Consider the following 25,866-nt stretch of genomic DNA (forward strand, 5'->3'; position numbering starts at 1 on the left):
CATAAACAGACACACCACCCAGTTTAAAAGGCCATGTTGTTGTTGTCGTCTAGTCGTGTCCGACTCTTCGTGACCAGAGCACGCCAGGCACTCCTGTCTTCCACTGCCTCCCGCAGTTTGGTCAAACTCATGTTGGTAGCTTCGAGAACACTGTCCAACCATCTCGTCCTCTGTCGTCCCCTTCTCCTTGTGCCCTCCATCTTTCCCAACATCAGGGTCTTTTCCAGGGAGTCTTCTCTTCCCATGAGGTGGCCAAAGTATTGGAGCCTCAGCGTCAGGATCTGTCCTTCCAGTGAGCACTCAGGGCTCATTTCCTTAAGAATGGATGGGTTTGATCTTCTTGCAGTCCATGGGACTCTCAAGAGTCTCCTCCAGCACCATAATTCAAAAGCATCAATTCTTCGGCGATCAGCCTTCTTCCATACTTCCAGCTCTCACTTCCATACATCACTACTGGGAAAACCATGGCTTTAACTATACGGACCTTTGTTGGCAAGGTGATTTCTTTGCTTTTTAAGATGCTGTCTAGGTGTGTCGTTGCTTTTCTCCCAAGAAGCAGGCGTCTTTTAATTTGGTGGCTGCTGTCACCATCTGCAGTGATCATGGAGTCCAATGAAGTAAAATCTCTCACTGCCTCCATTTCTTCCCCTTCTATTTGCCAGGAGGTGATGGGACCAGTGGCCATGATCTTCGTTTTTTGATTTTGAGCTTCAGACCATATTTTGCGCTCTCCTCTTTCACCCTCATTAAAAGGTTCTTTAATTCCTCCTCACTTTCTGCCATCAAGGTGGTGTCATCTGCATATCTGAGGTAGTTGATATTTCTTCCGGCAATCTTAATTCCAGCTAGGGATTCATCCAGCCCAGGCTTTCGCATGATGAATTATGCATATAAGTTAAATAAGCAAGGAGACAATAGCAAGTCCCAATATGTTCAATGGGACTTTACTCCCAAGTAACTACGAAGGATGTTCTGGGACGCGGGTGGCGCTGTGGGTTAAAGCCTCAGCGCCTAGGACTTGCCGATCAAAAGGTCGGCGGTTCGAATCCCCGCGGCGGGGTGCGCTCCCGTCGTTCGGTCCCAGCGCCTGCCAACCTAGCAGTTCAAAAGCACCTTTGGGTGCAAGTAGATAAATAGGGACCGCTTACCAGCGGGAAGGTAAATGGCGTTCCGTGTGCGGCTCTGGCTCGCCAGATGCAGCTTGTCACGCTGGCCACGTGACCCGGAAGTGTCTGCGGACAGCGCTGGCTCCCGGCCTATAGAGTGAGATGAGCGCACAACCCTAGAGTCTGTCAAGACTGGCCCGTACGGGCAGGGGTACCTACCTTAACTACGAAGGATTACAGACTTTGCAGTGCAAACCTATGCAAGTCAGAGGGTCTTTTTCGGGCCACTTGATGATTTTTCTGCCTGTTGCAGCAATTGCAAATGTGCTCCATGACTTGCTGGAAATTCTATCATGTATTATAGATTGTATTTTATTGTTATCTATTGATTTAATATCCATACCGCCCTTCATCCGAGGACTACAGAGCTGTTTAGTTATTGATACGGAAGGAACGGGGGGGGGGGTACCCATCCTTCCCCACCGCTCCCTGAAGGGGTCCGAGGCGATGGCCCCTGCAGTGCCCAGCCGGCCTCGAACCCTCAGCCCCCGCACCATTGCATAGGCACCACACTGTACCCCTGCCTTGTAAATAAAAGGCTCTCTTTCCTGCCTTCACGCGGGCGGAATAAGCCCCATCTTTCCTATGCCTTTCTCTCGCCCTATTCCTAATGTGAGTTGACCGTATCATACTGCGTCCCCATTCACTATACTGAGCCCCGCTTTAGCCAATCACAGCCATGCATTCGCCCTGCAGAAGCTAGCTCAGGGAGCTACTGCACGCCTCATTTCACTCCTGACAAGCTGCTGACGGCCCCCCCCCACTGTGAGAACAATGGATCCGAAACCAGAGACCTCGTAAAACTGTCAAAATCCTGTTACAATGTATCCATTCTTGCAACAATATATCCGTTCTGTTTCCGATCTTGGTCAACGGTACGGAATGGGTCAGAAGGCATAGAAATCTTTGGAAATTGATATAAAATCAACCATAACTCCGATTTCTTTGCTTTTGGTGTCATTCTACTCAGCTCCCTTTGGACTCCATGATGTGACCCCTACCTCCATAATCCCCGAAGCGACAGGACACGTACACAGGAACTTCTTAATCCTGTCAGATCGCTTCGCCTAACCCTTCCTCCGGGCAATATTAGGTGGCAGACGATGCATATCTCTGGCCCATTGTCTTGCCACCACCGGTATTCAATAAATGTTTACCCATGTATATCTCTCACTCTGCATATTCCCCCCTCCCTTATCTCAAATGTTAATTAGTGTAACCCCACCTTTCCTCTGAGATATTCATGACGTGTGTAATATATTCATGATGTAATCCATGAAACCCAACCTTCCCAAAATGTATTCATGACGTTTCGTGCACTGTATTCTGGGACTTGGAGGGAACTTTTAAAAGTCTATGTCGCCCCATTCTCGGGGTTCAATCTCGCCTTGAACCTGTTGCGCAATAAACTTGGATCTTCTACAGTTTGCTCCTGCGTCCGGCTGAGCTCATTTTCTTCCGCAGGGACCCACGGACTTAGTCCGATGAGCTGGGTGGCAGAGCAGCCTCGCACCCAGATTTTTCCGTAACAGTTATAAAATCACTAAATACGTAACATAATATCAGACAACACAATCACACTGCCACCAACAGACACACCACCCAGTTTAAAAGGCCATAGATTGCTTAGTTAGCCAAAGGCTTGGAAGAAGAGGAATGTTTCCGTATTTATTTTTACATGAAGGAATAAAGGAAGCAATTAAAAACCAATGTGAATATTTAATGCAGTGGATGTGCCCACCTTCCCAATTCCACACCTGGTACTGTTTTTATTATTATTTATCACTGGCTTTATTAACGGCCTTCTAAATAACTGCCTCAAGGCGGCTTACACTAAAAAAAAGGAAATGGAAAGCACCTTAAAAAAGCGCCTAAAAAAAGTCAAAGCGGCAGACTCCTGGTTAAAATAAAGCGGGGCGGCAGTTCCACTCTCCATCCAGCAGGGGCCGCTGCCGTTCCCTCCCTCGTTCCATCTTCATATTACCTATCAACGTCACTTTCAAGAAAGGAAGAAAGGAACTCCCTCGTCAAGAGGAAATGACGTGAGGCTGCATCCGCTTCCTGGTTTGCGCACGTGCGGGGTGGGAAAGTGGCGTTCTCTTCCGCACACAGTGGGCGCGATGGCGGCGGCGTCTTCTTCTTCTGTGGAGGCGACGAAACCAGCGGCCACCCTGGCGGCTCCCCCTCTCCTTTCCCTGGACCCGGAGAGGCAGAAGGAGTTCCAGGCCAAAGTGCACCGCGTACGCAAGGCGGCTGCCCAGGTGAGAGCGAAAAGAGGAGAATAATAATAATAATAATAATAATAATAATTAATAATAATTTTTTACTTATACCCCGCCCTCCCCAGCCAAGACCGGGCTCAGAAGAAGCGGAATTCGGCGGGGAGGTGATGTGGGATTTGGTGTCCAGGTGCATCAATGTTGGGCTACAACGACTTCCATCTGCCCCAGCCTGTGGCTCCCTTGTGGCCATGCTGAGACCCTAGATTTCTAGATTTCTCCACTTGTTTCCTAGGAGTAGCTGTCAAACGTGCGTGTGGTAGTTTGACAGAAGCTAGAGCAGCGGTTGGACTACAACTCCCATCATCCCTGAGCTCTGGCCTTGCTAGCTAGGGGTGATGGGAGTTGTTGTTCCACAACATCTGGGGACCCACAGGTTGAGAAAGGCTGAGCTAGAGTTTCGGTGCTCGGAAGGTGGAGCTTCCTGTTGCTTTTGACGTGACTCTTTTATTTTTCTCCTCTGGAGCATTAGGCGTCACATCAAAGGTAACCAGGAGGTCCTAACCCCACACCCCCCAGATAATCTGACTCCATGGGGTTGTTACTTTACCCATTTGAAAAAAGTGTGGGGAAGCTTCTTCGGACACTTTTTAATCATCGCTGTTTCCATGGTGATGGAAGCCTCTTTCATATGTTCCTGCAGTACCACAGAAATAATTTACGATGCTCCTATTATTTTTATTATTCATTAAGTTTCTATGGCGCCCTTTATCCGAGGCGCCCTAATGGTTTTGTGTGAGTTTCCTTGAGAGCAGGCAATAGAAACTGAAGTTGAAAGGCTTTTGAAAAATATCCATGCTTAACAGTTCCAATCCGTGCTTAACAGTGCCAATATTCAGGATGCTGTGAGGAGGCAGCAGCATCTACCAACCCAGACCATTTAAGGTTATATACCCACTGTGCATCTTTAACTGTCATCATGCAGATTTGTTGTTTTTTCATTTATTACTTCTATATCATGTTTTTCTAGCATTTTCGAGTTCAAAACAGCAGGCTCAGATGGTCTCCTATTTGGGCACTGCTCCTGTCTGCTGCATGTTGGAGTTTCAGGCTGTGCCCCGGGGAATGTTTTTGTCTCCCCACTACCATGTCTCTGCAACTGCTCTGCACAGGGAGATCATCAGAGATAATGAACCAATGCGCACGAGGTTGTATTTTGAAATGTTAATTAATTCCTTCATATATATTACAGAATCAGAAGCTGACGCCTGGTGTCATTTACTTGGGTCATATCCCAAAGGGTCTTTCTGAACCACAACTTAAAGAATACTTTGATCAGTTTGGGACAGTTACAAGACTTCGACTTTCAAGGAGTAAAAAGGTAACATTGGGAGGGGAATTATATCTTGTTTTTCTTTCTCCCTAATAAGGTAAAACACTATAAACACTGTAAAACATCAACACCCAGCTCACAGCACCCTGAAGAACTAGGAGGGCACAAAAACTTAAATAGAAAAGTTTGAACTACCCTCCATGCAGTGAAGGATTTCTGGTGGGAGGGCTGCCACAGAAAAGACCCTCTGGTGTGTTGTTACTTTTCCATATATTCTTAAGGGTAACACTTCTTAAAATGCTTCACTTAAGTTCTTTCCCCTCCAACCAGGCCCTATCACTCCTTACAACGGGCAGTTGTAGTTTCTGGAGTCATTTACGTTGGTCTTCAGAACAATATCAATGTTTGTTTGTTGAATTTATATACCACCCTATACCCAGAGGTCTTAGGGCGGTTCACAGAGTATGTAATTTAACATGTAGGCTCCCTGTGGTCATTAAATTAAACCAATGGGCATGTCTGTATATTTGTCTTACTTTAAGAAATATGTTTGCAGTAAAAGTAGTTCATTGGGCTCAGAAATATTTTTTCTCTTAAGATCCTTCAACCAAGAAAAAATAGTGTTCAGCACAGATTCATTTTAGCATGTAGATGTATTTCAAGGTTTATCTCCTTAACTTTAACAGACTGGGGGCAGCAAAGGTTATGCATTTGTGGAATTTGAATATGATGAAGTTGCTAAGATCGTTGCAGATACCATGAACAACTACCTTTTCGGTGAACGACTTTTGAAATGTGAGTATGAATGAGTTTCTTGCCCAAAAGGAAAATTGAATGTGGCAGTTCTGAAGCAGCAACATCAACCAGTTTCCAAACCTTGCCACAGTCTGGTTTACAGAGTATCATTTCTCTGAAAACTGTCCCCCAAACCTGCCTGTTACTTTGTCTTTTCTCTCAAAGTCCTTGAATCTCTTCCCCCACCCCATCTGTCTTTCCCCCCCTTGGTACTTGGCAGATACCCTTTCTCTCAAAGAGAGCAATTAACATACAAGGCCCTCCTGGAATACCCTGTATTAAGATAAGGTGCAAGCTGCAGTCACCTTTCTCAGGAAACTGCCTGTTAAACCACATTTGCAAAGGCATGAAAAAGGAATTGCGTACTGCTTAGTAGGAATTTCCTCCCTTCCCAGCACTTGCCACAATTGTGTGGTGTGTTTTTGAAGTGGCTCCCAACTGCATAGCTCTCTGTAGTACATTGGAATTGCTATTGTTCATGGTGACTCTTGGCTTGAAAACAGAAAAGGATGAGTGAGTCCTGTTCTCTCAAGCAAGTTTAACTGAGCTGGACCGATGGGAGAGTTGAACACCTGAGAAAACCTTGTTCATAATTCTCTTATTAAAGATTCAGACATAGCTTCAGGATGAATTTCTGTGAGGCAGCCTCCCCAGTACTATTAATGAAGCAGCCAAACAACGCTTTCCACTTAATTATAATTCAATTCCAACAGATGATAGAATTGTTCTGAGAGCTAGGTGGACACAAGTGACAGTCATTGAAGAAGCCAGCCCAAGTGCATATGTAAGAGAAGGTGGAAAGCTATTGGAATATCAGCCAGATGCTAAAAACTCTGTGCCAGAAATAGAGGTCAAGGCAGGTGGATGAACATGACTAGGTGCTTCTCCTTGTGTACTGAGAAGCCTAAAACACAGCAATATTTTATTCCTGCCGGGTGTAAAGGACGGTTTAGATATGGGAGTTGAGAGTAGTGCTTTTGTAGTGATCCAGAGCATATAATTGGGGAACACGCAACTTAACATTCAGATTTCCATGCTTTGGTAAATACTGCTCCATTTTTCAAGGCTTCCATATTGATTTTTGGTGTAACGTGTTTGTGATGCAGGCCAGTTTATGCCTCCTGAAAGGGTGCGTGAAAACCTGTTCAAAGGTAGCGAGAAAATATTCAGCAAGCCGTCCTATCCAGCAGTGAAACGCTACAACCGGAGGCGAACAACCCAAGAGAAAGCAAAGATGGTGCAGCGGTTGCTGAAGAAGGAACGGCTGTTGCGGAAAAGGCTGGCTAAGAAGGGAATCGATTATGATTTTCCTGGCTTTGTAAGTGAACGCCCTGCCTGCTCCCCCAAAGGGATGGAGGTTGACATACAAACGTGTTAAGTCAAGTGCTAATTGCAAAGTATGTGCCTTAAACAGGGATTGTGAATGGAAATATTGTCATTGAGCAAGCGAAAGATCTGTGAATGTTTTACTCAGTAAAAGAATGGAGTCTCTGGGCCTTTTCACAAAGGACACAGAGGCAAACCCTGGCTTGTCCGCCAGTGTGCATCCAGCACAGATCGACAGCTTCCTGAAAGATGGTCACCTACCTATGTGATACATGTGTCTAGCCTTCACTCTTAACACATTTTGGTCTACCAGTAAAAGAACTAAGGTCAGACATGTAAACAGCCACTTATCTAGTCTCTGATGGTGAGTAACCATTACTTCCAGGTGAACAAACAGGAAAGCTTTCGTAGAATAGATGAGTTTTTCCTATCAGGTTTCTGACGTGTCACAAGTAACTACAACTGGTATGTGTCTTGTTAAGCCCACAAGGTACTAGTCTGCCCATTAAAAACACCTGAAATTAAGCAATGTGTGAAGTGGCCCTAAGCTGTCATAACAGATTTCAACTAAGCTGGAGTTGGAATTGGGTTTTGTAGCCCTTTATTGCTTATTAAGAAAAAGGCACAATTCTAGGACAGTGTTTTAATCTTGTTTTGATGGCAGGATACCATTTTGTGTGTTTGTGTGTGTTGTATAAATGCATGGTATTTTAACCATACTAAATGCAGTGGGGTCCACAAGGGACATTTTGGCTGTAAATGCAGGTTGCACAGGGATCACGTTGATGCTGAGCCTCTTTTCCATAGGCCGCTGAAATGCCTCGGATTAAGAAAAAGAAGCTTTCAAAACCAGACTCGAGCATGAATGTGTCTGTGAGCAGTGAGGTAAGTTAAAATGTTGATCTTCCCAAAGAGTACAGTCATATCTCAGGTTACAGACGCTTCAGGTTGCATTTTTACGGACCTGACGAAACCCAGAAGTACTGGAACGGGTTACTTCCGGGGTTTGGCAGCCGTTCATGCACAGAAGCGCTAAATCACGCTATGCACAGAAGTGCCGAATCGCAACCCGTGCAAACGCACCACTGCATTTTGCGAACGTGCATCCCACACGGATCGCGTTCGCAACCTGAGCATCCACTGTACTAGTAAGAAAGGGTTTGGGTTTTGTAGTCAATTGAATTCCTGTCATGGTCCTATCTCTGGGAGATGAGGTGTGTGGGTGGCCAAATAGGAACAAAATTATTGGACCTCTGCATAGCCTTCATACAACCCCTCTAGAGAGTCTGACCCCTTTGTGTTCACTTTGTGCCTTCCCTTTGCTTCCACAAGTCAGGCCTCAATTTTGTCTCATTGCATCCCATCACCGGCCCTTTCCCCTTATGCAATCACCTGGTAGGATGGGACCCTGGGGAGCAAATTGGTAGCCGCGAGGAGAGGGAAGCTAAGTTCCGTTTCATGAGCAGAGGTCTGCTCATGCAGTGCTGAGATAATGCCCTTCGCCGTTAACATGGTGATGGCCCAACAGAATTTAGCAACATCCTTATCTCTCATATCCAGGATCCTACCCCAGTGTGTACCCCATCGTTTCTTGAACGGAGAAAATCTGAGCCAGAAGATAGCGATGACAAAGAAATAACTTTCAAACTACCACCAGCAAGTATAAAGACTGCTGCACAAAAAGCCAAAACAGCAAAGCTGCAAAGAAAAACAGCTGGCACGAAAAGGAAATGCAAAACTTAAAATATTTCTTCAGCCAAAGGACACATTAATTTCACAAGGAGTTTCCAAGCAGTCCTGATTTTAGAGTCTTGCGTAGTTACAATAGTTGACCCTCACATCAATCTCCAATCAAAACTCTATTTCCTAAGTATAACAAGTCCAGTATCACAAGGAGAAATAGTTTTAGATTCTGCCGACTTGGACCTATTTCTGACCTACTGGGTGGGAAGGAGAGCTGAAATGTACTGTCTTAAGCATTTTAACTAAAATGTGTGGCTAGTATAAAAAAATGTCACAGATGACAGGGGAGTAAACATGTATAAATTGTCAGCAGAAACAGGATATTGAGGAATATTTTGTTTTTCCCAACTATGATTCATTTGAAATTAAGTTCAAATAAAAAAAATGTTGAAATTAACTGGTGTGTGTTAAATTATTGAAAACAGTGGTTATCAGCCATATAAATAGTTTCCAGTACAGTGGTACCTTGGTTCTCGAATGGCTTAGTTGTCTAACAAATCGGCTTCTGAATGCCACAAATCCAGAATTACGGTAAGTGTTCCAGTTTGCAAACATTTTTCAGAAGCCAAACATCCGCCGTGGCTTCCGCTTGAGTGCAGGAAGCTCCTACAGCCAATCGGAAGCCGCGCCTTGGTTTTCAAACGGTTTCGGGGACTCCCGGAACGGATTAAGTTCAAGAACCAAGGTACCACTGTATACAGAATTGGAGAAAGGTAGTGGCTCAGTGAGGGACGCGGATGACGCTGTGGGTTAAACCACAGAGCCTAGGGCTTGCCAATCAGAAGGTCGGTGGTTTGAATCCCTGCGACTGGGTGAGCTCCCATTGTTCGGTCCCTGCTCCTGCCAACCTAGCAGTTTGAAAGCACGTCAAAGTGCTAGTAGATAAATAAGTACCGCTCCAGCGGGAAGGTAAACGGCATTTCCGTGTGCTGCTCTGGTTCGCCAGAAGCGGCTTAGTCATGCTGGCCACATGACCCGGAAGCTGTACGCCGGATTCCTTCGGCCAATAAAGCGAGATGAGCGCCGCAACCCCAGAGTCGGCCACGACTGGACCTAATGGTCAGGGGTCCCTTTACCTTTAGTGGCTCAGTGACGGGGCACATGCTTCAGATGCATAAAGTCCCAGGCTCAATCCTTGTCCTCTCCAGGTAAAGCTGGGAATGGCCCCTGCCTGCAACCCCTGGAGACCTGCTTCCAGTCCGTGTAGACTAGGTGTGGGGCCCTCCAGAACTTGCTGCAGTCTACAACACCAGTCAGGCCCAGCAAGCATGGCCAGTGGCCAGGAATGATGGGAAATGCAGTTCATCAACATCTGGAGAGACTTAATTCTCCACACCTGGCACAGACAACATTGAGCTAAATAAGTCAATGGGTCTGACTCTGTTTAAGGCAGCTTCCTTTGTTCTTTGTCTGCTGGGTTAGTGCCACTGCAACATGCATTGCAGCATGTCAGTACAGTGGTGCCTCGCAAGACGAAATTAATTTGTTCCACGAGTTTTTTCGTCTTGCGATTTTTTCGTCTTGCAAAGCACGGTGTCGGAAAAGTTTTGGAAAAGCTTCAAAAATCACCAAAGTCTTCAAAAACCTCAAAAAAGGCTACCACACCGCTTGCTATGAGTTGCTCCTCAAAGTCAAGTCGCAACTGTATTAACGGTTTTAAGACAAAGGAAACAAACTTGCAAGACGTTTCCGTCTTGCAAAGCAAGCCCATAGGGGAAATCGTCTTGCGAAGCAACTCAAAAAACCAAAAACCCTTTCGTCTTGCGAGTTTTCCGTCTTGCGAGGCATTCGTCTTGCGAGGTACCACTGTACCACTATTCTGCCAGGCACCATTTCTGCCATTTGTCTGGTAATTTGTGGAGCAGACAGCAAAGTGGCGTCTCTTACACCTGTCCCAGTGTGCCCAAAGGTGCACTGTCTACTACTTAGAGCAGTGTTCCCCAACCTTGGGCCTCCAGCTGTTTTTGGACTACAATTCCCATCATCCTTGACCACTGGTCTTGTTAGCGAGGGATGATGGGAGTTGTATTCCAAAAACAGCTGGAGGCCCAATGTTGGGGAACACTGACTTAGAGCACCTCGTGCCACTGCTTAGTTACATATGGCTTGGCAATTGGGACAGTTTTGATGTTCATTATTCATCAAGGTGGGCAAGATGGTATGGGTGGTGGTTAGGGCGTTGGACGAGGACCTGGGAGATCAGGGTTCAAATCACAACTGCTGCAAAGCTCATTGAGAGACCTTGGGCCAGTCACTGCCTCTCAGCCTAACCCACCTCACAGGGTTGTTTGTGGGGAATTGAGGAGGAGGACCATATCTGTCACCTTGAGCTCCTCGGAGAGAGAAAGTTGGGATGCAAATGCAATAAATCCTCTAATTCTAAAGGAACATGCATTTGTTGTCACTTGCCTGCTGCCAAGCAGCTGTTGATAATTGTTGCATTCTGCTATAATGCTGCTTTTTATTCCATCACCGTGGGAATACCCTACCTGGTAATATATTGGGATGGTAAATATATATACCGTAATTGCTGTGCCTTGATGTGCAAGAAAGTTATCTAAGATATTTATTGTATCTGTTGCCTTCCAGGCAGCTGTTGTTTATACACAGGCTGAGGTTGCAAGGAACTAGCACCCAACATTGGGAAAAGGTGTTTGTGGGTGTACGTAATGCATAAATGTGCCATGCCTTGAAAGTTTTTACTCAAGGATTCAGCCTTCTGTCACCGTCCCTACTCCAGTTATGTGCTGAATTGGTAAAAAAATGAAGTATTCCCCCCTTTTTTCAAACACATTGCATTTAATCACGATATGATAGCATTTTGAAAGGAAGAGGACACAAAATACGCACATTTCCACAACGAAGTGAGGGTGTGAATAAGATTTACGGGTGGCGCTGTGGGTTAAACCACTGAGCCTAGGGATTGCTGATCAGAAGGTCGGCGGTTCGAATCCCCGCAACGGGGTGAGCTCCCATTGCTCGGTCCCTGCTCCTGCCAACCTAGCAGTTTGAAAGCACGTCAAAGTGCAAGTAGATAAATAGGTACCGCTCCGGCGGGAAGGTAAACGGTGTTTCCATGCACTGCTCTGGTTCACCAGAAGCAGCTTAGTCATGCTGGCCTCATGACCTGGAAGCTGTACGCCGGCTCCCTTGGCCAATAAAGCGACCCCAGAGTCAGCCACGACTGGACCTAATGGTCAGGGGTCCCTTTACCTTTACTTTAGTTGAAGGTAACAAAACTGCCTTTAGTTTTCCTTCTGCAAAAAAAGAAAAATATTGCTCATCACAAGGGGGCAGGATTTCTTGCGAGCTTAGAAAGCCAGGTTTCCCTCCTGCATTCATGAATGGTGCTTCTGGTCTTTGAGCTCAGGGAGGGTTAAGCAATTACTTATTCAAGAGCAGAAACTGGAAAAGGGGAATTGGCGTTCTGGGTGAGAGAGAGAGAAAGAGAAAATGAAAGCCCTTTCTGAAAGCAGAAGATGATTGTTTCAGTAGCAGGCGAAGCATACAATCAACGAGACCTACCTGAGAAAACAAAGGTTGGTCGTTTTATGCCTTGACCTACAAAGGTTCTTACATCTGTTATCTTCAACTTGTCTTACTACATAATGTTATTAGGCAAGACATTCTAAAGCAAAGTTTCTGCCATGCGGAAAGATCAACCGCTAACAAATGCAAACATTTCTAGAACACTATTTGGAAATGCAGCTTTCACAGATCAAAGCAGTCGAATAGGCATTGCATAGGAGCAACTCGCGGGGACGCAGGTGGCGCTGTGGGTAAAAGCCTCAGCGTCTAGGGCTTGCCGATCGAAAGGTCGGTGGTTCAAATCCCCGCGGTGGGGTGCGCTCCCGTTGCTCGGTCCCAGCCCCTGCCAACCTAGCAGTTTGAAAGCACCCCTGGGTGCAAGTAGATAAATAGGGACCGCTTACTGGTGGGAAGGTAAACGGCGTTTCCGTGTGCGGCTCTGGCTTGCCAGATGCAGCTTTGTCACGCTGGCCACGTGACCTTGAAGTGTCTCCGGACAGCGCTGGCCCCCGGCCTCTTGAGTGAGATGGGCGCACAACCCCAGAGTCTGTCAAGACTGGCCCGTACGGGCAGGGGTACCTTTACCTTTACCTTTTTAGGAGCAACTCAAGCTGTGTCCATTATTGTATATATGATGCAGAGAAAAGATCAAATTTCTAGAATTTATCACTAATTTGATTAAAAGGACTGTGGCCACATTGCTACAGGTGGTACGGGCTCAAGTCTGCATAGTACTTAATGTAAGTCACACTAATTAAACCAGCCTTGTGTATACTTGAGCACGTTCCACGTGGATCAAATACTAGGATCCATCTCTTGAGTAAATAAGTAGTGGCATATGTGTCACTGCAATAATCCAGTTTGCAGGATCAGGCTGTCACTGTGGCTCTGTCAGAAAATCTGTCCCACGGAAAAATTGCATCCCCCCCACCAGCCCCTGTATTTTACAGTAAGCCTGCAACTTATGCACATTTAAACTTGTGCACATTCAGATTTACGTGCTTGGCACGCACACAAAATATTAATAATGAAAGTTGTGGACATCCAGGAAAAACGACTTTGGCAATCCCACCTGCCATTGCACCCAATGTCTTTTGCCTACCTGCGATTTTGGCTTTAGGCGTGATGCCAGGAACGTAACTCCTGAGTGCTTACTGTATTTAAAATGTTACCTCTAGGATTAAGGCTACCATAACTTTAATTGAAGAGAATTTTAGGAGGTGACTTTGGCAGCTTAAGTAGCTCATGGGGTGGGGGTTGCACGGGAATTATTATTGAACGCTAATGTCCACGGCTAACATAAGGCACTTCATTTCTCAGTAAAGATTTAACAGCAGAGGAAGTGATGTCACAAGACCTCGTTTCATGAAACTCAATTTATGTCTGAAAAATAGACTACTGGGCATCACTTAGCGCAATGTGGTTATCAATAATTAAAACAGGACATCCCTTCCTAAGTAGCACAGTTGGCCCACGTACAACTCAATGGCACATTTCCTCGCAGCAGCTTCCTTTCATGCATTTGTTGCTTTGCCAAAGCCAATAAAGTGCAATTCACAATAGATTCCCACCCTCCACTGCCCATTTGGTCTTAGAGACACATTATTCTAGTCACCAACTGCAAGTTGAGACTGTGTAAAGGTGGGAATCCCACTGCCCACCATTAAAGAATGCTTAAATTAATTAAAGAATGCTTAAATTAATTAAAGAGAGCCAGTGTGGTGGTGTGGTTAAGAGCGGTAGACTCGTAATCTGGTGAACTGGGTTTGATTCCCTGCTGCTCCACATGCAGCTGCTGGGTGACCTTGGGCCAGTCACACTTCTCTGAAGTCTCTCAGCCCCACTCACCTCACAGAGTGTTTGTTGTGGGGGAGGAGGGGAAAGGAGAATGTTAGCTGCTTTGAGACTCCTTAGGGTAGTGATAAAGCGGGATATCAAATCCAAACTCTTCTTCTTCCTCCTCCTTCCAAGTGTCTGAAAAGTAGGGATGTGGACATCTTTATTTTAAAAGTCGTGGAAGTGACTGCCCACATGCAACTATGCTTTAAAGTAACCTTCCCAACCTGGTGCCCTCTAGAAGTACAGCTGAACTACAGTTCCCGTCAGCAGCAGACAGTATAGCCCAACTGAGATGGAAAGTCTGATACTACTGTATCTGGCAGTCACCAGACTGGGGAAGACTGCTTTAAAGTCAACATTAAGGATAAAGTCATTCTCTCTCATGCTATATTTATTTTGGTGTATGGCTATTATTGGGACGCGGGTGGCGCTGTGGGTTAAACCACAGAGCCTAGGACTTGCTCATCAGAAGGTCGGCAGTTCAAATCCCCGCAACAGGGTGAGCTCCCGTTGCTCAGTCCCTGCTCCTGCCAACCTAGCAGTTCGAAAGCACGTCAAAGTGCAAGTAGATAAATAGGTACTGCCCTGGCGGGAAGGTAAACGGCATTTCCGTGCGCTGCTCTGGTTCGCCAGAATGACCAGGAAGCCACATGACCCAGAAGCTGTACGCCGGCTCCCTCGGCCAATAAAGCGAGATGACCGCTGCAACCCCAGAGTCGGCCACAACTGGACCTAACGGTCAGGGGTCCCTTTACCTTTACCTATGGCTATTACAGGTAACATGAAGAGAAGCCTTCTAAGAGCTGGAGATAGCAGCTATGGCTTGTATCTGAGCCACGCTCATTGGACCCCTTGGAATAGGCTATTGTAACTTGCCCATTAGTTTTAACAAGTCTACTCTAAGTATGCCTCAGTTGGGTACAACTGTGGGTTGTATCCAAGGACTTCCACTTGCACAATGTCACTTCCCTCTCTGCCTCCCATGCACCCCTCTTTTCTGGGGGTTCTCCCAACCCTGTGAAGCAGATTCAGGGGGAGGGGGCGCAGGTATAGATAGGAAGGGGAGGAGAAATTATGTTGCGTAAGTAGAATTCCTTGCATTAATGGAACGGCTTTGTCTGATACAACCCCCTGTGTTTAAATATAATAATTCATGAACCCGTTGTCCCTGATTAATCACTAAATATTCTTTAGGTAGCCAAGAGGTCAATTGTCCATTCCAAGGGTCGACGTGCACATCTGAGAGAAGCGAGTGAATAAATATCTCAACTTTGTGTCCTCCTTTATGCCAGTTTGTGCTTGTTGTAGGTTTGCCTCGGGCTTGTGTAACTTACAATCCACCAAACCAAGCACCGTCCACTAACCCCATACTGTGGTTGGTTGGACAGGTATCTGTACAGGTGCCTTGTTTCAATTTATTTTCCTCCCTACTTGCCCAGGTAGATTAGCACTGCTGTAAAGTGTGCATGTGCTTTATGGATAATATCCATAGCATAATAAAAATTTGGTTTAAAAGGGACAGAGGGATGAACAAACAAACAAAAAATCCAGCTCTCTCTCACACACACCTGAACAGGACTAAGCTACAGTAACAGTTTTACAGGAAGAGTTAAGCGTTAAGAGATGGTGCCCACGTTAATAACTGAAATCAGGAGCGTCCATTCTGCTGCAATTAAACGCTTGATTATCTCTTCCCACCTTGCTTTTGGTACAATAACAAAACCATTAGGCTTTTATTAGGAGAGTTTATTATTTGCCTTTGCATATCTGCAGAAACCGAAGGCCTAATGGTACTAATATGAAGCCGTGTAAGAGTGCAGGTTCCTAGAATTCTGTATAATACAAGGTGCTTTTTCCTCCTTGAAAGTTTCCTGCTTTCGTGATGTCAGCTGCTGCTTTGGCTGAGGATCACCTCAAGCAAGCAGCCATATTGCATGAAAGTGGCAGGGAGATTATCCTGTCCCACAGCATGCAGGCAAGGCGTGAGCAGCATTCAGCTGCAAGGTAACCATTTATCTGGGCTCTTCTTAGAATCCCGAATGTCCCCAAATTTTGCTAGTCCTTATGAGTAAATGCTTGCTCAAGGAAACCCTTCCCACCGCAGCACATTCACACGTTCTTGCTTATATGTTGACTGTGAAGAAGCTGGGCTTTGTTATTGTGGGCTACTGGTATGGACTGTTATCTCTAATAATAATAATAATAATAATAATAATAATAATAATAATAAAATTTATTTATATCCCGCCCTCCCCAGCCGAAGCTGGGCTCAGGGCGGCTAACAACAATCAAATAATCAAACAGTCAAATAATCACACATTCTAAAAATATTCCATTATAAATATTAATTAAAATCAAATTGATGGCAACCGATTAAGCAAAATTCTGTGCAGATTGCCAGAGGAGGGAGTCAGGCTGCGCCCTGACCAAAGGCCTGGTGGAACAACTCTGTCTTGCAGGCCCTGCGGAAAGATGTCAGGTCCCGCAGGGCCCTAGTCTCTTGTGACAGAGCATTCCACCAGATTGGAGCCGCAGCCGAGAAGGCCCTGGCTCTAGTTGAGGCCAGCCTAACCTCTCTGAGGCCTGGGACCCTGAGGATGTTATTATTTGCAGACCGTAGGTTTCTCTGTGGGGCATACCAGGAGAGGCGGTCCCGTAGGTATTTCCCGTAGGAAATAATAATATTTCCTTGTTCCCATTAAGCCACGACTTGGCTTACACTTATGTACAAACAAAGTCACTGAGGTTCTTCCTAGCTCAGTGGCATAGCTGTCGGAACACGCTGCGGGGGGGGGGCACACGCAGCCCCCAGAATGAGACAGACCTCTCTGGGCATCTTCCTGTGTGGTGTAGTGGTTAAGAGCGGTAGACTCGTAATATGGTGAACTGGGTTCGCGTCTCCGCTCCTCCACATGCAGCTGCTGGGTGACCTTGGGCTAGTCACACTTCTCTGAAGTCTCTCAGCCCCACTCACCTCACAGAGTGTTTGTTGTCGGGGAGGAAGGGAAAGGAGAATGTTAGCCGCTTTGAGACTCCTTTGGGTAGTGATAAAGCGGGATATCAAATCCAAACTCTGATGATGATGATGAAGCACAGCCTGGGACGTTCACAAATCAGTCCCAGTGCGCACCAGTGACGCATATCTAAAGACATGTGCACACTCTATGAGCAGAGTATAGCAGAAACGATCACGGAGTATGAGTGTAGCATTCTAAGTGATTTATTAAGCAATATATACAGGACAAGGGACGCGGGTGGCGCTGTGGGTTAAACCACAGAGCCTAGGACTTGCCGATCAGAAGGTCGGCGGTTCAAATCCCCACGACGGGGTGAGCTCCCGTTGCTCGGTCCCTACTCCTGCCAACCTAGCAGTTTGAAAGCACGTCAAAGTGCAAGTAGATAAATAGGTACTGCTCCGGCAGGAAGGTAAACGGCGTTTCCGTGCACTGCTCTGGTTCGCCAGAAGCGACTTAGTCATGCTGGCCACATGACCCAGACGCTGTATGCCGGCTCCCTCGGCCAGTAAAGCAAGATGAGCACCGCAACCCCAGAGTCGGCCAGGACTGGACCTAATGGTCAGGGGTCCCTTTAACTTTACCTTATATACAGGACAAAGCAATCATGGCGTCCTCTCACATCTTCTCCAAGACAGAGAGAGAGAGAAAGAAAGGACAAAAGTACAGTACAGCGGAAGAGAGATAAGACTGACTTCCGTTCTCACACTTTCCAAGCCTAGAAAGTCAGCACTGAAAGTAACAATCGCACATCAGCATCGGAGGAGTTAAGTGCTAACAATAGCATGAGGGGCCACAAGGGCGGTTGGTAGAGGGTGCAGATTGGTAGAGGGTGCAAAATTTCAACACCCAATGCTGCCTCAATACAACTGTGTAGTTCCGTCGCTGCGCTCTGTTGAAAATGGCTTCTCCATGCGAACCAGGAAGTGGCTTCTCCAGACAATGGAACGACTCTTCTTAACTGTGATCTCCTGGGTGATGGGATGCTGTTAGGCAGTTGAATGTGCATGTGTACTGTGCCTGTTCCCTTCCCACCCATCCCCTTCTGCATGGCCCTGGGTGCTGGCAAGCCACGCTACGCCACTGTCCTAGCTAACGTCTCACCTCTTGTTCATTTTTCATGTGGATTTCCATATTTGCATTGGGACATCTAGGTACAATGGTGCAAAGACAGCTTTTGAAGGATATGTCAGCCCTTCCTGGAAAATGCCCCATTTTAAAAAACGTGTTTCCTTCACAACAGAGCATCTCTCGTTTGTAATTTTGTGAATTCCCCATTTGTGCCCCAGGGCAGCATTTCATACCCTCCAACATTTCTCCGATGAAAATAGGGACGTCCCATTCCATAATCATAATTTTACTATTTATACCCCACACATCTTACTGGGTTGCCCAGCTTTCAACATACAGTATATAAAAACATAATAAAACATTAAACATTAAAAAAAAAAACTTCCCTATACAGGATTGCCTTCAGACAGCTTGAGGGTCAGATAACTCCATACCCGCCAACATTTCTCCAATGAAAATAGGGGCATCCTAAGGAAAAGTGGGGCATTCCAGGATCAAATCAGAAACCAGGACGGCTTCTCTAAATCTGGGTTGTCCCTGGAAAATAGGGACACTTGGAGGATCTGGCATTTTTCTGTTACACGTGCACACACTTATTTTTATGACTTTTGGATAATGTTGAAATGTTGATTATTGCAAAAGACCTCATAGGGCTGCAATCCAAACCTCACTTTCTAGGCAGTAAGCCTCACTGAACATGGTGAGACTTAAGGTAAAGGTAAAGGTACCCCTGCCCGTACGGGCCAGTCTTAACACACTCTGGGGTTGTGCGCCCATCTCACTCTATAGGCCGAGGGCCAGCATTGTCTGGAGACACTTCTGGGTCACCTGGCCAGCGTGACAAAGCTGCATCTGGCGAGCCAGCGCAGCACACGGAACGCCGTTTACCTTCCCGCTGGTAAGCGGTCCCTATTTATCTACTTGCACCCGGGGGTGCTTTCGAACTGCTAGGTTGGCAGGCGCTGGGACCGAGCAACGGGAGCGCACCCCGCCGCAGGGATTCGAACCGCTGACCTTTCGATCGGCAAGCCCTAGGCGCTGAGGCTTTTACCCACAGCGCCACCCGCGTCCCATAATGGTGAGACTTCCATTCAAGTAAACATCTGTAGGATTGTGCTCTAAATACATTTTCTGGGTCATAATATCTCTGCTTGACAGAATTGACCTGGATATTGCCAGCACTTCAACTGGTCTGTATAATTGTCCCTTTAAGAACAGTACCCGCTGTTTGATTAGCCAGTGATCGTGTGTAGTGCCATGCCTTAAATTGCTTCTCCTGCTGGTTTCTGCATATCAAACTCGTGCTCAGAGGAAAGGAGCAGGCCAAGAACTATTCATGGGGTCTTTCTTCCTGTCCACTTGACAATCTTATCAATTAGCCAAGAAGCAGTTAAGCTTTCCTTACGTGGAACCAGTGTGATTTTTGTGTGTGCGTGGAACGGACCTGGTAACACCGAAGCCACATGGGTTATTGTGTGTTGTAATGAGGTTGCTGTGTGCTTCCCAGCAGCCATCCCACTTGCTTTCCCAGAAGCAGAAGTGGCAACAGAGCACTTAGCAATTCAAGCTACTTCCCGTTTCTGCGCTGCCATCTGGTCTAAGCTACATTTCTGCACAAGGATGACCCCTGGGGATTTCAGTGGCTCCCAGAGAAACCTCTTAGTGCAATTGAGATAGATAGATGATAGATAGATAGATAGATAGATGATAGATAGATAGATAGATAGATAGATAGATAGATAGATAGATGATAGATGATAGATAGATAGATAGATAGATGATAGATAGATGATAGACAGATGATGATAGATAGATAGATAGATAGATAGATAGATAGATAGATAGATAGATGATAGACAGATAGACAGTCAGGAGATGATAGATGATAGATAGATAGAGATAGATGATAGATAGATAGATAGATGATAGATATATAGATAGATAGATAGATAGATAGATAGATAGATCATAGATAATAATAATAATAATAATAATAATAATAATAATAATAATAATAATATTTTTATATTTATATCCAAAGCCAAGGCCAGGCTCAGAGCGGCTTACAAGCAATAATAAAAACAAGTTGAATGATTACAACTTAAAAACAAAATTAAAATACAACATTAAAATATTAAAATGTAGCCTCCTCGCAGGAGGAGAAGGAAAAGAAAAAAGAAAGAGAGGGAGGAAGGGAATCAAATTGGCTCCAAGCCAAAAGTCAGGTGGAACAACTCTGTCTTACAGGCCCTGCGGAAAGAAATCAGATCCTGCAGGCCCCTGGTCTCATGAGACAGAGCGTTCCACCAGGCTGGAGGCAGAGTTGAAAAGGTCCTGGCTCAGGTTGAAGCCAATCTAACTTCCTTAGGGCCTGGGACCACTAGGGTGTTGCTATTTATGGACCTTAAGGTCTTCCGTGGGGCATACCGGGAGAGGCGGTCCCGTAGGTACGAGGGTCCTAGGCCATGAAGGGCTTTAAAGGTCAAAAGCAGCACCTTAAATCTGACCCTGTACTCCACCGGGAGCCAGTGCAGCTTGAAAAGCATATGCTCCCATGGCAGAGACCCCGTGAGGAGCCTCGCTGCAGCATTCTGCACCCGCTGGAGTTTCTGCGACAGCTTCAAGGGCAGCCCTGCGTAGAGCAAATTACAGTAGTCAAGCCTGGAGATGACTGTCGCATGGATCACTGTGGCCAGGTCGGGGCGGGAAAGGTAAGGGACCAACTGCTTGATGCGGCGAAGGTGAAAAAATGTCGCCTTGGCTGTTGCTGTAACTTGCGCCTCCATGGAAAGGGAGGCGTCAAGGATTACACCCAAACTCTTAACGGAAGGCAATGGCACTAATTGGTCCCTCATCCCCATGTCATCCCGACCCAGCCATAGGACCTCTGTCTTCGAAGGATTTAGTTTCAATCGGCTCCCACGAAACCATCCAGCCACAGCTTCCAAGCATCTGGTCAGTGTGTTCGGGGCCGAGTCGGTGTGGCCATCCATCAGCAGATAGAGCTGAGTGTCATCAGCATATTGGTGACAGCCCAGCCCAAAGCTCCGGATAATCTGGGCAAGGGGGCGCATAAAGATGTTAAAAAGCATCGGGGAGAGAATTGCGCCCTGTGGCACTCCACACACCAAGGAGTGGCGCAACAGCATTTCCCTCCCTAGTGCCACCCTCTGTCCCCGACCAGAGATAAAAGAGCACAGCCAGTTACGGGCTATACCCTGTATCCCCACGTCTGCGAGGCGGTGGTCCAGAAGATCATGATCGACCATGTCAAAGCTGCTGACAAATCTAAAAGGATCACCAGTCCTGACCCGCCTCGATCCAGTTGTCTACGGAGTTCATCTGTTAGGGCAACCAGAGCCGTCTTGGTCCCAAAACCAGGACGAAAACCGGACTGAAATGGCTCTAAAGCCGATGTTTCCTCCAGAAACCTACCAAGCTGATAGATATAGATAGATATCCTTCCTTCAATTCTAAGGCAATTTGGGCTCAGAGACAGTACACCATAAAGTGCCCTATTTTCTGAGTCTGATTTTTCCTTCCCACCCTCCACAGGGATACTACAAGCGGATGGTTCAGGAGTATAGCAGCATTAAGAGAGGGTTATTAGCTCAATGGCAGAGCAACTGCCTGCAATGCGCACAGTCCCAGATTCAACCCACAGCATCTCCAGGCGAGGCCAGGAATGCCAGCTGCCTGAAACCCTGGAAAGTCATGGCCACCAATCAGTAGATGATCCCAAGCTTGGCAAACCAATGGTCTGACTTCCTGTGTTCCAGTGAAGCTTCCATTTTACCAGATCAGGCTGTCAGCCTATCTAGCTCCATACTGTATGCTATGGCAGCAGCTGAGGGTCTTTCCCCTCCATCACCTGCTGCCTGTTTCACTTAGAGAAGCAAGGATTGAACTTGAGACCTTCTATATGTAAATTGATGCCTGCTTCTTGGGAGAAAAGCAATGACAAACCTTGAAAAGCAGAGACATCACCTTGCCAACAAAGGCCCGTATAGTTAAAGCTATGGTTTTCCCAGTAGTGATGTATAGAAGTGAGAGCTGGACCATAAAGAAGGCTGATCGCCGAATAATTGATGCTTTTGAATTATGGTGCTGGAGGAGACTCTTGAGAGTCCCCTGGACTGCAAGAAGATCAAACCTCTCTATTCTGAAGGAAATCACCCCTGAGTGCTCACTAGAAGGACAGATCCCAAAGCTGAGGCTCCAATATTTTGGCCACCTCATGAGAAGAGAAGATTCCCTGGAAAAGACCCTGATGTTGGGAAAGATTGAGGGCACAAGGAGAAGGGCATGACAGAGGAGGAGATGGTTGGACAGTGTTCTGGAAGCTACGAACATGAGTTTGACCAAACTGTGGGAGGCAGTGGAAGACAGGAGTGCTTGGCGTGCTCTGGTCCATGGGGTCACGAAGAGTCGGACACGACTAAACGACTATACAACAACAACATATGTAAATCACCAGCTCTATCACCAAGCTGTGGAACTTCTCCAAAAGCCAAGATCAACCTCCCTTAACCTTTGCAGCAGTTGTGGAAGATTTGTGGCTATTTTTGGTGCCAGTTAGCAGAACTCGGTGCGCTGAGTTGAGTGGCAGGAGCCGTTTTGAGTGTCTCCCTCAGTATTTTGCCGAAACGGCAGAAGATCAGTCTAGATCCGGCCATTTGGGCAGGGAGCTGTTACACAGGGAAACCCACTTTAGACAGAATTCCCTTTGGTAAACCTCGCAGATAAATTCACCTTGCTTTTATCAAGCTATTTTAAAATGCCATCTGTATGGGCATCCACATCTGCAGCAGCAGCAGCAGCAGCAAAGCGCCCAGAGATTGTTATCTGCTACGAGGAGTAGAAACGGGCCATTGATATGCAAGTAGCGTTACATCTACAAGCCGAGAAGCTATTTTTAGCTTCAAATGTAGCTTAATATAGCAACAGCAGCTCAGTCCGTTTCTCATCTCACCCCCTGAAGCCTACAGATTTTCTTTTTCCTTTAAACCCTGTAATGATCGCAGATGGTGCCCAAAAGAAGGATAAAGCCAGATAAAGGTCACGACTGCCGAGTGTGAAAGTCTATTTCTTTGAAATTGTTGCAGTTTGCTCCTCACTGAATGTGGTGTGTGTGTGTTGTGCTGTGTTGGGAAGAATGCACAATTACATTTTCTTCAGAAGAATAGAAATGTTGAATTTCTGAATGCTGGTTGTTAAATAATGGCTCAAGCCGCTTCATAACCCAACATTGCTACTTTGCGGGCAGAATTCAAACACATACCAGAAAATTCAGGCTGTGCAATTAAGGTGGTTTTAGAACACCTGAGCAGCAGAGTCATTTCCACCCCAGGTTGGTCCTTTTTGCGGGAAGGAAACCGCATCAGTAAGTGTGGGACAACAACTTATTGATGTGACATTGTATAACCTCCACGCAAACAAACCAGGATGAATGCTCAATAAACAAGCCATCCAGAAGTGACCCAAAATGAATTGATGATGTGATATATCTCTATTTTTGCATATATGAATCTACTATGCAGAGGGAAGGGTTAAAAACACCTCACCTTTCCTGCAGTTCCTCCACATCTGCCATATATATATGATCATTCAAAAGCAAGCAGGTAAAGATAAAAAGGTAAAGGACCCCTGGACGGTGAAGTCCAGTCAAAGGTGACTCTGGGGTGTGGCGCTCATCTCGCTTTCAGGCCGAGGGAGCTGGCGTTTGTCCACAGACAGCTTTCCGGGTCATGTGGCCAGCATGACTAAACTGCTTCTGGTGCAATGGAACACCGTGACGGAAACCAGAGCGCACGGAAACACTGTTTGCCTTCCCGCCACAGTGGTCCCTATTTATCTACTTGCCCTGGTGTGCTTTCGAACTGCTAGGTTTGCAGGAGCTGGGTCAGAGCAATGGGAGCTCACCCCGTGGCGGGGATTTGAACCGCCAACCTTCTGATCAGCAAGCCCAAGAGGCTCAGTGGTTTGGACCACAGCGTCACCTGCTCCCTACAAGCAGGTCCTGACTGTTGACCATGGTGGTTTGAGCTAATGGGCTTTGAAGGCCAACAACATAGGGGAGCCAAAGGATCCCCATCCCTGCTATAGACACTAGTGAGCTTGATGGACCAATGGGCTGACTTGGGTTAAGGCTGCTTCCTGCTATTGCACCATACTGCTCAGCTGCAATCCTTATATGGCAGACGTTCTTATGGAACATCATGGGACTCCTCTTCCAGGCTAAGTGTGCATCAACTTGCTTTGTAAACGGCAGGCATCTCCTCGAAAGGTCCGTCCACAGTCAGCTGCCAGCCTTCAACTCTCCTGGTCGAACAAAAGTGCCAGGCCCCCCCTCAGGCGTTCTGTTCATATTTTCCTTTTGCCCTTTCCGCCTGGTTTTGAAGTCCTTGTTGTCTTTGATGGCGAAGCAGCGCCATGACAGTTTCAAAACATGTTCTTCTTTCAAGCGCCCCCCCTCAGTGAGCAGCAGGTCTCCACCCTCAGAGCCGGCAGCACTTTGCCATTCATTTTCACTGCTCCCCACCCCAAATCAGGGCTTGCGGCTAGCCTTTTGGGCCTCCCAAACCACCCCTTTCAAACCATCCCTTTGACGTCAACGCACCTTTGGGGGAGCAGTTGCTATTTTCTCCATGGCTGATAAAAGCAAGGCTTCCTGATATAGCTTATCAAAGGACAAGGGGGTTGGCGGCTCAGTGGGCTTCTCAAGAGGATGCCACTTTTGATGGTTGAAAGGGACCTTTTCGTCCACACGTTAATAGTTTCAAGAGGAGCCACAGCTGTGTCTTACATGCCTTGGCCTTCAGGAAGAGTAATTAGGAAAAGCTTAAGGCAGGAACAGGAGGGGTGAAAGCAAACATGTCCTATTTCGTGATGGGGCCAGGTTCAAGGCTATTGTGTTAATTTACAAGGTCCTTCAAAATTTGGGCCTGCCATACCTCAAGGACTGCTTGAACCCTTATTTCCCTGTCTTATCACTGAGGTATTTCGCAGAGTGGCTGTTCGTGGTCCCCCATGGCTTGGGTTCATGGCTAGCTCAGTTGGTTAGAGCGTGGCACTGATAATGCCAAGGCTGCAAGTTTGAGCCTCATATTATTCCTGCATATTCCTGCAATGCAGAGGGTTGGATCAGAAGATCCTCAGGGTCACTTCTAACCCTATGATTCCACCAGGAGCAGTGGCGTAGCGTGGGTTGTCAGCACCCGGGGCAAGGCAAGTAATTTGCGCCCCCTAACCCGGGGCAAGGCAAGTAATTTGCGCCCCCCGCTGCTCTGTCCCTCCCCCAGATAGTCCCTCGCTCTCTCTCCGCACCGCACGCCTGGCACCCCCCCCCCTCCACAGTGGGCGGCGACCCGGCGGCAGTGAGAGAGAGTGAGTGAGCCAGGTAGGGGCAGAGAGCTGCGACTGCGAGTGCGCCCCCCCCCAGATGTTGCGCCCGGTGCGGCCGGCCCCCCTGCACCCCCACGCTACGCCACTGACCAGGAGCCACGTGTTCAATATTGTGGACCAGATTTTATGGAGCTCCCTTCTAGGTCAGGTAAAGGTTAAGGACCCCTGGACGGTTAAGTCCAATCAAAGGCGACTATGGGGTTGCGGAGCTCATCTTGCTTTCAGGCCAAGGGAGCCGGCGTTTGTCCACAGACAGCTTTCCGGGTCATGTGGCCAGCATGACTAAACTGCTTCTGGTGGAACAGAACACCATGATGAGTGCCAGAGCGCATGGAAAGGCTGTTTACCTTCCTGCTGCAGAGGTACCTATTGACCTACTTGCACTGCCATGCTTTCAAACTGCTAGGTTGGCAGGAGCTGGGAAAGAG

At 46.9% G+C, this 25,866-nt stretch overlaps 1 protein-coding gene across 1 annotated transcript; it reads left to right on the forward strand.

The window, feature by feature from the left end:
* The first annotated feature begins 3,223 nt into the window (after positions 1 to 3,223).
* Positions 3,224 to 8,977, forward strand: NIFK (nucleolar protein interacting with the FHA domain of MKI67). Its single transcript, XM_028731622.2, has 6 exons — positions 3,224 to 3,427; positions 4,638 to 4,766; positions 5,405 to 5,513; positions 6,620 to 6,831; positions 7,647 to 7,724; positions 8,400 to 8,977. Exons 1-6 carry the CDS (start codon positions 3,287 to 3,289, stop codon positions 8,580 to 8,582), a joined length of 852 nt encoding a protein of 283 aa, XP_028587455.1. The 5' UTR covers positions 3,224 to 3,286; the 3' UTR covers positions 8,583 to 8,977.
* Positions 8,978 to 25,866: the final 16,889 nt, after the last annotated feature.

The sequence above is a fragment of the Podarcis muralis genome, chromosome 6 (assembly GCF_964188315.1).
Source record: "Podarcis muralis chromosome 6, rPodMur119.hap1.1, whole genome shotgun sequence".
In the NCBI taxonomy this organism is placed as follows: domain Eukaryota; kingdom Metazoa; phylum Chordata; class Lepidosauria; order Squamata; family Lacertidae; genus Podarcis; species Podarcis muralis.

What these genes read in the sequence shown, in the direction of transcription:
- NIFK (XM_028731622.2), top strand. Translation starts at nt 3,287, where the DNA reads ATGGCGGCGGCGTCTTCTTCTTCTGTGGAGGCGACGAAACCAGCGGCC. An exon ending in GACTTTCAAGGAGTAAAAAG is followed by an intron (nt 4,767 to 5,404) that starts GTAACATTGGGA and finishes TAACTTTAACAG; the next exon opens with ACTGGGGGCAGCAAAGGTTA. An exon ending in CGGTGAACGACTTTTGAAAT is followed by an intron (nt 5,514 to 6,619) that starts GTGAGTATGAAT and finishes TTTGTGATGCAG; the next exon opens with GCCAGTTTATGCCTCCTGAA.